The sequence below is a fragment of the Bubalus kerabau genome, chromosome 7 (genome assembly GCF_029407905.1).
Source record: "Bubalus kerabau isolate K-KA32 ecotype Philippines breed swamp buffalo chromosome 7, PCC_UOA_SB_1v2, whole genome shotgun sequence".
Classification (NCBI taxonomy): Eukaryota; Metazoa; Chordata; class Mammalia; order Artiodactyla; family Bovidae; genus Bubalus; species Bubalus kerabau.
This window is the reverse complement of record NC_073630.1, coordinates 40,197,778-40,210,320: the sequence shown is the minus strand read 5'-3', so window position 1 is coordinate 40,210,320 and position 12,543 is coordinate 40,197,778. Positions and strand designations below refer to the sequence as shown.

The window sequence follows — 12,543 nt, the reverse complement described above, 5'->3', positions numbered from 1 at the left end:
TTCTGACCCAGGGATCGAACCTGGGCCTCCTGCATCGCAGGCAGATTCTTTACCATCTGAGCCACCAGGGAAGCCCTCTTCTATGTATGCAAGTTATTTAATTTCTGTTTGACTTTCTCTTACTAACCTATCCCATGTCAATTTAGTTCTCAGTACAGCCAGAACCAAAATGGGTAGAGGAAAATTTCCTCCTCCCAGACAATGGGCCAAAGTAGAAAGGCATAAAGGAGAGACAGAAAACAGAGGACATGAGGCAAAAGGAATCACAGTGAGTTCTTGTAAACAGAACCTAGACAGAAGAAAAGGTGAAGTAATAGGTTCTTAGAGATGGAAATAATGAATTCTTGCTTATGGTGAATAAAACTATAACTTGTTTACTATAGCCTCCTCGGATCATGGCTGGCCAAGAGAACATATTTCTTAAATATGAAGTAAGCACCTATCATGTGACACATATGAGTTTCAGATATAAACAAGACAGATCTATTTGGTTCCCAAGGAGATGTGAATTCAGCTCAGAAATGTACCATCTACAGGTTGAAGACTGACATTAAACAAGTAAAAACAACAGTGATAAGCATTACAAAGAAGTAGTGTAGGCTCTCACAGAAACATATGATGCCTTGAATTATATTTTCCATTGGTCTATTTTTGCTAAGTTCTCTGATTATACACACTTTCCTGCACTCTAACGAGGTCTGATTTACATTTGACACTTCTCATCCTTATTTTCACCTCTAACTGTACATATAAAGGCTACTTCCCCAAGGTCTACAAAATTTTCAAAATACAAATTGGCTCTAAATTCAAAGAGAAAATTGTAAATTTAAGTAAGTGAACGCTTTCTCAATAAAACACAGCACTCATTCCAATGTCCTTCAATGCAACTCTTACTACAACTACAAGGTAACAGTGTCTACAACGTGCCGGACATTGTTCAAGACGGTTCACAGAAATCAACTCATTCTGTGTCCTGCTGAGTAAAGTCAGACAGAGAAGGCGAGATATCCTGTGACATCCTTTATATGTGGAATCTAAAGAGAAATGATACAAATGAACTTACTTACAAAACAGAAAGATTCACAGACTTAGCGAGCTCATGGCTGCCCGGGGATACGGAGGAGGGGCAGGATGCAGGGATAGTTAGGGAGTTTGGCTGGGACTGACATGTACACACTGCCATGCTTAAAATGGATAACCAATAAGGTCCTACTGTACAGCACAGGGAACTCTGCTCAGTGTTATGCAGCAGCCTGGACAGGAGAGGAGTTTGGGGGAGAATGGACACATGTCCATGTGTGTATGTCCATACATACATGTGTATGTATGGCTGAGTCCCTTCACTGTTCACCTGAAACAATCACAGTGTTGTTTGTTAATCGGCTGTATCAGTTCAGTTCAGTTCAGTTCAGTCGCTCAGTCGTGTCCGACTCTTTGCGACCCCATGAATCGCAGCACGCCAGGCCTCCCTGTCCATCACCAACTCCCGGAGTTCATTCAGATTCACATCCATCGAGCCAGTGATGCCATCCAGCCATCTCATCCTCTGTCGTCCCCTTCTCCTCTTGCCCCCAATCCCTCCCAGCATCAGAGTCTTTTCCAATGAGTCAACTCTTTGCATGAGGTGGCCAAAGTACTGGAGTTTCAGCTTTAGCATCATTCCTTCCAAAGAAATCCCAGGGCTGATCTCCTTCAGAATGGACTGGTTGGATCTCCTTGCAGTCCAAGGGACTCTCAAGAGTCTTCTCCAACACCACAGTTCAAAAGCATCAATTCTTCGGCGCTCAGCCTTCTTCACAGTCCAATTCTCACATCCATACATGACCACAGGAAAAACCATAGCCTTGACTAGACGGACCTTTGTTGGCAAAGTAATGTCTCTGCTTTTCAATATGCTATCTAGGTTGGTCTTAACTTTCCTTCCAAGGAGTAAGCGTCTTTTAATTTCATGGCTGCAGTCACCATCTGTAGTGATTTTGGAGCCCAGAAAAATAAAGTCTGACACTGTTTCCACTGTTTCCCCATCTATTTCCCATGAAGTGATGGGACCAGATGCCATGATCTTCGTTTTCTGAATGTTGAGCTTTAAGCCAACTTTTTCACTCTCCTCTTTCACTTTCATCAAGAGGATTTTTAGCTCCTCTTCACTTTCTGCCATAAGGGTGGTGTCATCTGCATATCTGAGGTTATTGATATTTCTCCCGGCAATCTTGATTCCAGCTTGTGTTTCTTCCAGTCCAGCATTTCTCATGATGTACTCTGCATAGAAGTTAAATAAGCAGGGTGACAATATACAGCCTTGACGTACTCCTTTTCCTATTTGGAACCAGTCTGTTGTTCCATGTCCAGTTCTAACTGTTGCTTCCTGACCTGCATACAGATTTCTCAAGAGGCAGGTCAGGTGGTCTGGTATTCCCATCTCTTGAAGAATTTTCCACAGTTTATTGTGATCCACACAGTCAAAGGCTTTGGCATAGTCAATAAAGCAGAAATCCCCCAATACAAAACAGAAAAAAAATTTTTTTTATCGACTCATATTAATCCTCACAACAACTCCTCTACACTATTAGAACTAGTAAAACTATTTTCATTTTACACATTAGGTAGATGAGGCAAAGAAAAATTATATAAGTTAGCCAAAGGTCAACAACTAGTACGTGGCTGAACCAGAATTTGAACCCAAGCACTCTGGTTCGAGAGTCAATACGTTCTAGAGTCTAGACTCAATTTTACTCAATATGGTTTTCTTGGTAAATTCTCTTTCAAAATACTATTCAACAAATATGTATTGAATGCTTATTAGATGCAGGTGTTGATCTAGGTGTTAAAACAGTGAACAAAACAGACAAAAAATCCCTGTTCCCATGGAGGAGGATACAGATAACATATTAGAGAAAAAGGTAAAACATAAAGTACATTAGACAGCATAAATGCTAAGGAGGAAACAAGGCCAGAAAGAGGGATGAGGAGTAAGTATGACTTTAAAAAGGTGCAGGGATATGAGTACAATTTTAAATAGGCTGATCAGGAAAGTAACCTGAGTAGGTGATGTTTGAACAATGACCCAACTGAAGTGAGGACATGAGTTGATTCAGTTAAGCTTTACAAGATAACGGGCAAAGTAAGAGCCCTGGGTTTGGATCCTTGGACTCATTACAGTCTAAAATGGCCCTGGAGTTACATTTAGAGTTTCTGGGGTGTGCACAGAACCAGCACATTCTATCAGGGCTTGATGCTGCCAGTTTAGGAAATGCAGAGTAATACAACTGAATGAGTGTTACAAAACGAGCAACAGCTTCTTCAATCATTCTGAGCAAGAATTCATGGAGGATTATTTTATGAGGTAGCAATGCTGAACACTTTATGAACTTTATTCTTCCCAGTTTCTAAAGTCAATACTCTGTATCTTAATCTGCCTGGGTTAACAACTGATGTAGCATACTCTGCAGCTTTTGTGTGGAGTATTGTATACATCTCTATTATGTCTCATTGGTTTATAGTGTCCTTCAAGTCCTCTATTTTCTTTTTTTTTAATTGAGGCATAGGTGATGTACTATATAAGCTTCAGATGGACAACATAGTGACTCACACCTTTTAAAGGTTATACTCCACTTATAAAATACTGTCTATATTCCGTGTGTTTGCAATGTATCCTTGTAGCTTATTTTATACATAGCAGTTTGTACCTCCTATTCTCCTACCCCTAACTTGCCCCTCCCAACTTTCCTCTCCCTGCTGGTGACCACTAGTTTGTTCTCTACATCTGAGAGCCTGTTTCTTTGTTATATTCCTTGTGTTGTTTTTTTTTTCTTTCAGATTCTATATATAAGTGATATTATACGGTATTTGATTTTATCTCCAAGTCCTCTGTTTTCTTACTGATCTTCTGTCTAGATCAGATATTTTGCTCATTACTGAAAGAAGAGTACTGAAATTTTCAACAGTTATGTTAGATCTATTTCTTCAATTATGTTCAAGCCTTCTCACACATTTTGACTCAATTTGCTTAGTTTCTGGAAATCTTTGATGATTTCTCAAAGTTTCAACAAACTTGCTTCAAATAGTTTCTGCTTATTTTTCATTGTTTCTGTGAAGGGATGGGGGCATGGAGCTACCTACTCTACTCAGCATGGCTCTCCTAAGGTGATTTTTTGACAGACCTCTCACCAGACAGGAAAAAAATAAATCTGTTTTCTAACAGAGCATGTTTATAGATATGAACATAAAAGTCGAGTTTCCCTACTAGAGGCCTGAAGCCTCATTCCTTACATCTATTGCCTCCATTTCATGTTGGTTCCTCCGTCTTCCCTGAGTAAACATGGAGCTCCATGAAACAGTTTGCAAAACACTGTTATAAATCATTAGAATCTTCTGACACTTATGTGCCGAGTGCCTGTGATCAGATGTAGAAATAGCTAAGTAATCATTCTGACCTAGACTATTCCTTGTTTGTTTCCTAACTTATTTCAAAATGTGTTCTTCCCAACTTTGTGGAAAAGCCACAATGAGTAAAATGATCTGTCATTCCATCTCCCAGAGTTAACTGCTGTTAACATGTTGACATTTCTCACACTTATAAAATAAGTATAATTCAGGTTAATCTTTTATATATAGCAGTTATCATCTTGACGTCTATGTGCCTAACACTGTTATTCTAGTTCACACCTATGTGAATACTGTCACATTTACTCTTGGAAGCTTATTATATAACTTTTACAAGAGAAGACATGTCATGTATTGACTAACCTTTCAATCTGCATAACCATCCCTTCAGTATCTTTCAATAAAACAAAAACAGGTTGATTACTCTATAGGTTAGCATAATGAGACTTCAAGTCTGTGGGTTTCAACATCTTTGTCATCTATGCCTACCAATGAAGCTTGGCCATATTGAAGTTGCTTTTAAACGTCAAAATGCAGCAAAATGCCATCTTTATTTTGAAATCAAATCTTTTATGAAACCCCCCCCCCCAAAAAAAACCACAAAAAATAAAATAAAACTAAGTGCTGAAGGTTGAAGTCTGCAAATGTGCGAGTAGATTGGGGGAAGAGGGTAAGCAGTTTATTCACAGGCAGTCCTGCTTAGCTGTCCTAACACCCCAGCATGATGCAGAACCCCAAGGCTCTGGGACAAGAATGTCTGAATATCCCATATCTGCGCGATGTCCTCAATTAGTACTTTTAATGAACTGGATGACTATTGCATCTGTATCTCCTCTGGCTGCTCAGACAGTACCTGACACAAAGTAGCAATTTAAGAAGTACTCATGGAAATAAAAGACATGAAATTCAAAATGAGGGAATGGGTTAGTACGGATCCATTACTGGTACTTGAGAAAAACCTAAGCAAGTACCCCCACTGAGAGCAGTAAACCAGTAGTGGTAGATCTCAGTGGTATCATTTGACCAAGATTCTATCAGTGGTTGCAGAAGACAAAATATAACTGAATAGACATTTAATTTCTTCCACATTCAAGGTATTGTCTGAAGGACTATCGAGGCTGCAAAGATGGTAAAAGTACAGTCTCCCTCCTAAAGAACACTTAATACTCTGATAGGGGAGATAATTTACATAAAATTGTGCTACAAAGCTAGCCAGTGCACCAAACAATGTGTAAAAAAAATTCCATGGTTTTTGAGCTGAGGTAGAGAAATTTTGAAAAATGATCAACAGACAGCCTCATCAACAGGTGGCTGTTACAGAATGTAGAGGGTGACTGATGCAGAAGAAAGTCAAAAAACCATGGGACAAATACTTCACTGAAGAAAGCATGGCATATAAAGCAGTTGGAGATGAGTTAAAGGTTATCTTTTTGTCACTGGTGTGTTAAAAATACTGAGAATGGAGAGATGACACGAATTGTAGTCAGAAAGCTTTTTAAAGTTGACGTTTGAACTGAAAAAGGAGGGGGAGGATTACGGTAGGTGGGGCAACATTTCAATTTAATGAAAGCCATTTCCTTCTCCAATGCATGAAAGTGAAAAGTGAAAGGGAAGTCGCTCAGTCGTGTCTGACTCTTCGCGACCCCATGGAGTGCAGCCCACCAGGCTCCTCCGTCCATGGGATTTGCCAGGCAAGAGTACTGGAGTGCGGGGCCATTGCCTTCTCCATTTAATGAAAGCAACATGCATCAAAGCCCAAAGGCCAAGAGGAAAAAGGTCTCCATGAGGAATAAGATGAAAGCAATCTGGCTGAAGCAAAGGGTGTTTGCTGGGTACCAGGCTTGCTGAGTGGGGTGGAGCCAGATTAATAGTGGGAGCAGCTAAAAGGCCACGATGAAGATAAAGGAGACTCTCAAAGAAAACTATGATAGGTATGTAAAGTAGTAATGATGGAAAAGAAATACAAGAAATGCAAGTCCTAAGGATACTGAGGTGGCCATGAAAACATCTCATTGCCTGAGCCCAGAGAATTCGACAGCTTGGATAGAATCAGGGGGGACAGGCAGAGATAAACCCTCTGAATGGATAGTAAAGTTCCGCAGTGTCAATTAAGAATTCCAATGTTTGATTCTCTACCGTTCCGGGAGGCAGCGTGAGGACCTTCGCCCGTGGCAAAGGTCATGAGGAAGGAGGCTCGACATACGCAAAGGCGGGATCGAGTCTCAGGAGTCCCCCTGGAAATTCTAGAGCATCTACCCCCAAAACCAGAGTCTGCCTACTTTACTGCTTTGTGCTCTCACCTACACCTCTGACTTTATGGGGGGCTGTCCCCCACCACCTCTTTCGGAGAAGGAGTTAACTTAGAGCTCCAGTTAATAATAATTCCTGGGCGTGACCGGAGTGTTTCAACCTACAAACGCCTCTGAAGGTTCTCTAGCCTGCCTGACAGGCTTGTCCGGCCACATGTGATTGCTCACAGCCTCCCAACAGTGAGAGGCACGAGATGCTTTAAACCTTCTAAAAACAGGTTCTTTAGAGAAGTTGGAAAACTATTAGTATAGTATAGTGGGCTGATTAGAAATTGTATTGGTGAAGGGTTTTTCATTTGTTGAGCCAATGTTCGCTGCTAAGTCTCCACATCCCCTGCCCTTATACACATTAATGAATATATAGAAGAAATAAGTATTAACCTTTGATATTAATCACGTTAGACCTTAGGTTAAGTAAATTCTTTCCTTAATTAAAACCCATTACACCCTCACCCTATAACTTTATCTGGTACCTTCGGAAGGTGGCATCTGTTTTAAGAATAATCACCCCTGGAGAAATAAGTGTTCTGGTTGACTGACCGCTGTCACAATGAGAGGGTCATAAATTGTCAGCAGGCCCCTCTGGCCAGAAGATGATGTAACACCCCTAAGACTTCTGTATACATTTGTATGAAGCACCTGACTTTAATAAAAGTCAGGACTGCTGACCCTGCGTGACTTTTGTATAACATCTCAGTGTATAAAAACAGACCCTGGAAAAATAAAAAAATGGGATCAGTTCCTCGGAAGACTGGTCTCCACATGTTGTTCTCTCACCTTCTGGCTGAATTATCTGGAACGGGGAGGCTCGTGAAGCCTACTAACTACGCCTGGGCTACTAAGATCTGACCGGGGAGGCCTTAGTTTCTCCTCTCCTTCGGGAGAATGGGAGGACGCCTACGGCCTACATAGGTGACGTAAATTCCTTGCCTTGGAATTTTACTAGCTTTCCACGTAAACCAAGTTATTCAGCCTCTTTTCTCTGCTGAATTTTCCTACTGAGCTATCCTTATTCTATTACTCTTTATATCTCTAATTAATATTTAATTAAAGCTATCGTATCCTGATCGCCGAAGCCGTCTCTCCTTCGAATTTCCCTGGATCCACCGGGGCTGGACCCTCACACTACTGTAAGTTTAATTGTTGGATCTGGGGTCCCACTGAGAATCAGTTGATCCTGGCATTTGATGGTGTACTGTCCCTCAGAAAGGGAAAAATATACCCTCTGAAGGTGCTGGGGTGTAGAGAGATTGTGTTTTAAGCTTTTCTTTTTCTACAGACATTAGAAATAGAAAACAAGAGTACTAATAGAAGACTCCCGAGTCACTATAATCCCCAAAATGGTTCACAGAAATGTTTTCTCTTGCTAATCGAAATTCAGAAAGGGAAAACGACAAGGAGACACTCTTACCATCCTCATTTGATTGGATACTACAGGCAGAAACCTGGGAGACTGGCAGAATTTGTACCTTCTGCTGGCTTATGTTAGAAGTCCCAGGACTTCTCAGCAACAGCAGCAGCCCTGGAGTGAGCAGGGTCTAGTCAGTGACATGCAACCTTGACACCAAATTGCAAGTAAAGAAATACTCTCCTGTACCACACTGCCCCTTGCAGGACATCAAATGGACTCCATCGTTTTTCTTCCAGCTTTAGGCTATTCCCAGTGGTTTAGCATGTACATGGTAATAGATGAACTAAATGCTACCCAACTGGACAAGCCAACACCCACACAGTGGTGAAGAAATTAGTACCTAGATTATTTCTTGTTTCGGTCTTCCTTTATGGACTGAGTCAGACTAAGGAACTCATTTTATAGTTGAAACACATCACAAACAAATTACAAATCAAAGCTTGTAAAAACTTTGGGATACTCATTAAAATTCTAACCCCTGCACCATCCCCAATCCTTGGGGCAAACATAACACAAAAATGTAGACATCAGAAGGGCTTTAGGGAAAGTATATCAAGAAACTGGACTTAATAGCCAGAGGCACTACATCTGGCCCTTATAAAAATCCAGCATACTCCAAATAGAGGCTGTGAATTAATCCTTTTGAAATAGCATTTGGTTGCCCTCTGCCTAATGGCATCTCTAAATCTTCCATTTCTGATTGAGTGAACACTCTAGGAACTTAGGTAAGAAATTTGATACCATGACTTGCTCTGTAGGAACTAACCAGCATACTTGGAGATCATCAACAGGTTAAAAAAGGGTGTGGCATCCACTGACTGGCAAGCCTTGCTATCCCCTTTGGCCAGAAGACTGCATGTACATTAAGCTTTTTAGAAGAAAGTAAGCATTGTTATCGTGCTGGGTCAGTCCTTACAAACTGCTAACCATTTGCACTGCCATCCTCCTGGATTCACACGAGCCCTGCCGGGTCTGACCCAAATTGGCAGCACTCCCAGGACAACTGGAAGACCATCTCTAAGGTGACCTTAAACTAAGCATTTTCAGGGCCAATTCCCAGGTCCCAGAAGCAGACAAAATCATGAAGTTGACAGCTTTTCTCAAGATCACAGATAAAGAAACTTTCTTCTACTTACTTTCTCCCCCTATTTGGTCTTCCTACTCCCGGGGTGGGGGGTGGGGAAATCTTCCTTTTAACAAAGACTTCCCTTTCTTTAGCCACTGATTATAAAGCTGACAGGAGATCGTTAATTTCAATCTATTTTTCCCTTCCACTATGGGCTCTCCTTCAAAGTTTGTCTTCCCTCTCAACAAGTCAAGCACAAACCAGGTAACTCTTTATATCGGTATTCCAAAGCCTGGTGACATTAAGTCATCAATCTGTTCACTGGTTATGTCTCCATCTAGATTATGCAAAAGAACCTGAACTAATTTTTCTTGCCAATCCAAGCAGCTGGCGACAACTCAGGAAAAAGGATGCATAACAGGTAAGCATCCACAACCAAGTAAACAATGTCACTCTTTTCCTTTCGATGAGATAACTGGACACAGAAAACCTCTCTAGAAGATCAAGGACTGTCCTTTGCTCAGGTAAAGACATTAGAAGGGAATTTTTCTTTTGCACTGAAATCAGGCATAGAGCTTCACCTTTCCAGGTCTAAGCGATACTGCAACCAAACCTTGTGGTTCGATTCCAAGATGCATCCTCCAGCCTCTCCTGAAGGTCATAAATGGCCTCAGCACCGACTCATGCAGGGGCACTGGCCAAATCACCAGATGTTATGGCTAACTCCTAAGTCACCCTTATGTAACCTAGGGTATCTCAGTTGCTTACATCATTAGCCATTAAAGATTGCATATCGGCAGACCAAAAATCCAGACTAAGTTGGCCAAGTAATAAAACCAAGCTTTACAGCCACTATGGCCTAATTGTAGGCCTCCTATATCACATATTTCAAAACCTGTCCTGCTCCTACAGACTGACAGGGATATACAAGATGGAGATGTACAGATGTCAACATGACAGGTGACAAGACACACTAAACCCCAACTAATATGTCACAAGCTCCATTCTGACCTTATCCAGGAACAATGCTGGTCTTTTGAGATAAGGTGTATAAAGAGTTCCTATCTGGATGGGCAGAACAATGTGGACTTGAATTTCTGAAACCCTCTGTCACCTTAAAATTCCAGCCCAATTATAAACTGGTTTCTTTGTTTGTAAAAGTGAAAGTGAAAGTCCCTTAGTTGTGTCTGACTCTTTTTGACTCCACGGACTATACAGTCCATAGCATTCTCTAGGCTAGAATACTGGAGTGGGTAGCCTTTCTCTTCTCCAGGGGATCTTCCCAACCCAGGGATCGAACCCAGGTCTCCCACACTGCAGTCGGATTCTTTACCAGCTGAGCCACAAGGGAAGCCCTACTTTGATAAAAGCATTACTACCTTTTATGAAAGCACTACTTTCATAAAAGCAGTGTCACATAAACACCTCAGACCAGATCTCATAGAAAACTGGCTTGTTTATCACAATTCTAAGTTCTTTTCAGTACTAAGATCCCTTTTCCTAGCCTTTGGAACTTATGAGTTGGAAAAGGCAGTTCTCAATCTTTCCATAGTAACAGGATTTCAATATTACTATGCAAATGTTGGAAGCCTTTCAATCAAAAGTTAACAGTTTCTGTTGGACTCGAAAATTGCCTTGCCCTGGATATACTGACAGTCCAAGTAGGAGGAGCTTGTGCCATCACTGGTGAAGAATGCTGTTTCTATATGTAAATCACTTGGGCCAACAGTGTCTAATCTATACCTTTTGCCTATGGAGAAGGGAACGGCAGCTCACTCCAGTATTCTTGCCTGGAGAATCCCTATGGACAGAGGAGACTGGCAGGGAACTGCGAAGAGTGGAACACGACTGAGCAACTAACACTTCCTACACTTTTTGAAGACAAGATAAACATGCTCCATCAGATAACAATGAGGCTCACCCATTCTATTGGACTGAACTACTCCTAGGGAAGGGAGACTGATTTCATGGAATATGGGGAAATGGGCTTAGGTTCGTTATTTTCTGTTTATTCATTCTCATTCTATGTTCTTCTCACACTTTGCAGATCTCTTGCCACGCAGTTGCTAACCCAATTCTTCTCTCCACAGTTACTGACTCAGATTTTTCTTCTAGGGACATTTCAGACAGGGGAACGAAGGAGTTCAGAGTATGTCACTCTGGCATACTGAATATTTTGAGTTAAAGGCAATGGAGAAAAACCTGATGCAAGAAGGGCATTCTGACCTTCCTTGTTCTTCCAGAAAGAGATAAAATTCCCATTTAAAAGATGCCCTCCCTATACTAGGAGGAAGAACATTTTTTTTTATCACTAGAGATGGAAAATTGGACCAAGAAATCCCCATACAAACAAACCTTGTTAAACTAACCCTTATCTTCCTAGTCATTTCTCCACATTTCTCCTAGTAGAAATCTCGTTGTTTTTTTCCTTTCTAAGCTTTCTGCCCTGGTCACTTCCTCAGGTTGTGATTCTCCTCTGAAAATTCCCATGTTCGCGTTATAAAAAGAAAGAGAAAACAAAAACTTCTGTGCTTTTCTCTTGTCAACCTGTCTTATGTCAGTTTAATTCTTAAGTTCAACAGGAGAACCAAAGAGCGTAGAAGAGAATTTTTCCTTGTCTACAATGCTAAACCGTTTTCTTTCTGGTAACATTCTAATATCATGGAGGAAATTACACTCCCAGACCCTCGTATTATTTTTAAATTCACTCCTTTGAAATACATACAAAATTCTCAAGTTTTGCTCACTGGCCCCATTAGAAACTCAAGCTCACACTTAAGATGTCAACCTCATTATAGCCGTTTCAAGAATTAAATAAGTGCAACATGCTAGGAAGTTAAGTGAAGTGAAGTCTCTCAGTCGTGTCCGACTCTTTGTGACCCCATGGACTGACGCCTACCGGGCTCCTCCATCCATGGAATTTTCTATGCAAGAGTACTGGAGTGGGTTGCCATTTCCTTCTCCAGAGGATCTTCCCGATCCAGGGCTCGAACCCGGGTCTCCCGCAGTGTAGGCAGACGCTTTACCGTCTGAGCCACAAGAGAAGCCCTGGAACACGCTAGAACAGTACAAACCCCATTAGAGGAGGCCCTTTTTAAAACCTTGGCATAAGGACGCAAAAGCAATACAGGGATAAGGAGAGGTGACCATAGGCTGTTCCAAGGTGGAATCCATCACCTGTCAGGAACGGGACCTGAGTAACTTCTGGTCCAGCCACCGAGTTATTTCTCCTAGCGAAACCTGAAAAACCAGCTTCCATCCGGGTCGCTGCAGGGCGGGTGGCCTTCTCTGCTTCCGCTGCCGGACGGAAGCTGCGCTGCCTGCCCGCAGTCACGAATGCAGCGGACGGCGCCTGCGCACTGGGAGGGACGGGC

At 41.7% G+C, this 12,543-nt stretch overlaps 1 protein-coding gene across 1 annotated transcript in view; it reads right to left on the bottom strand.

Annotated features, from left to right (window-relative positions):
- LOC129657671 (uncharacterized) overlaps window positions 1–12,535 on the bottom strand; it is a 74,041-nt gene extending 61,506 nt beyond the window's left edge. Inside the window, exon 1 of the mRNA XM_055588065.1 lies at window positions 12,347–12,535. Within this exon, the coding sequence (XP_055444040.1) occupies window positions 12,347–12,428 (82 nt within the window). The 5' untranslated portion in view covers window positions 12,429–12,535. The remainder of the gene's footprint in view (window positions 1–12,346) is intronic.
- Window positions 12,536–12,543: the final 8 nt, after the last annotated feature.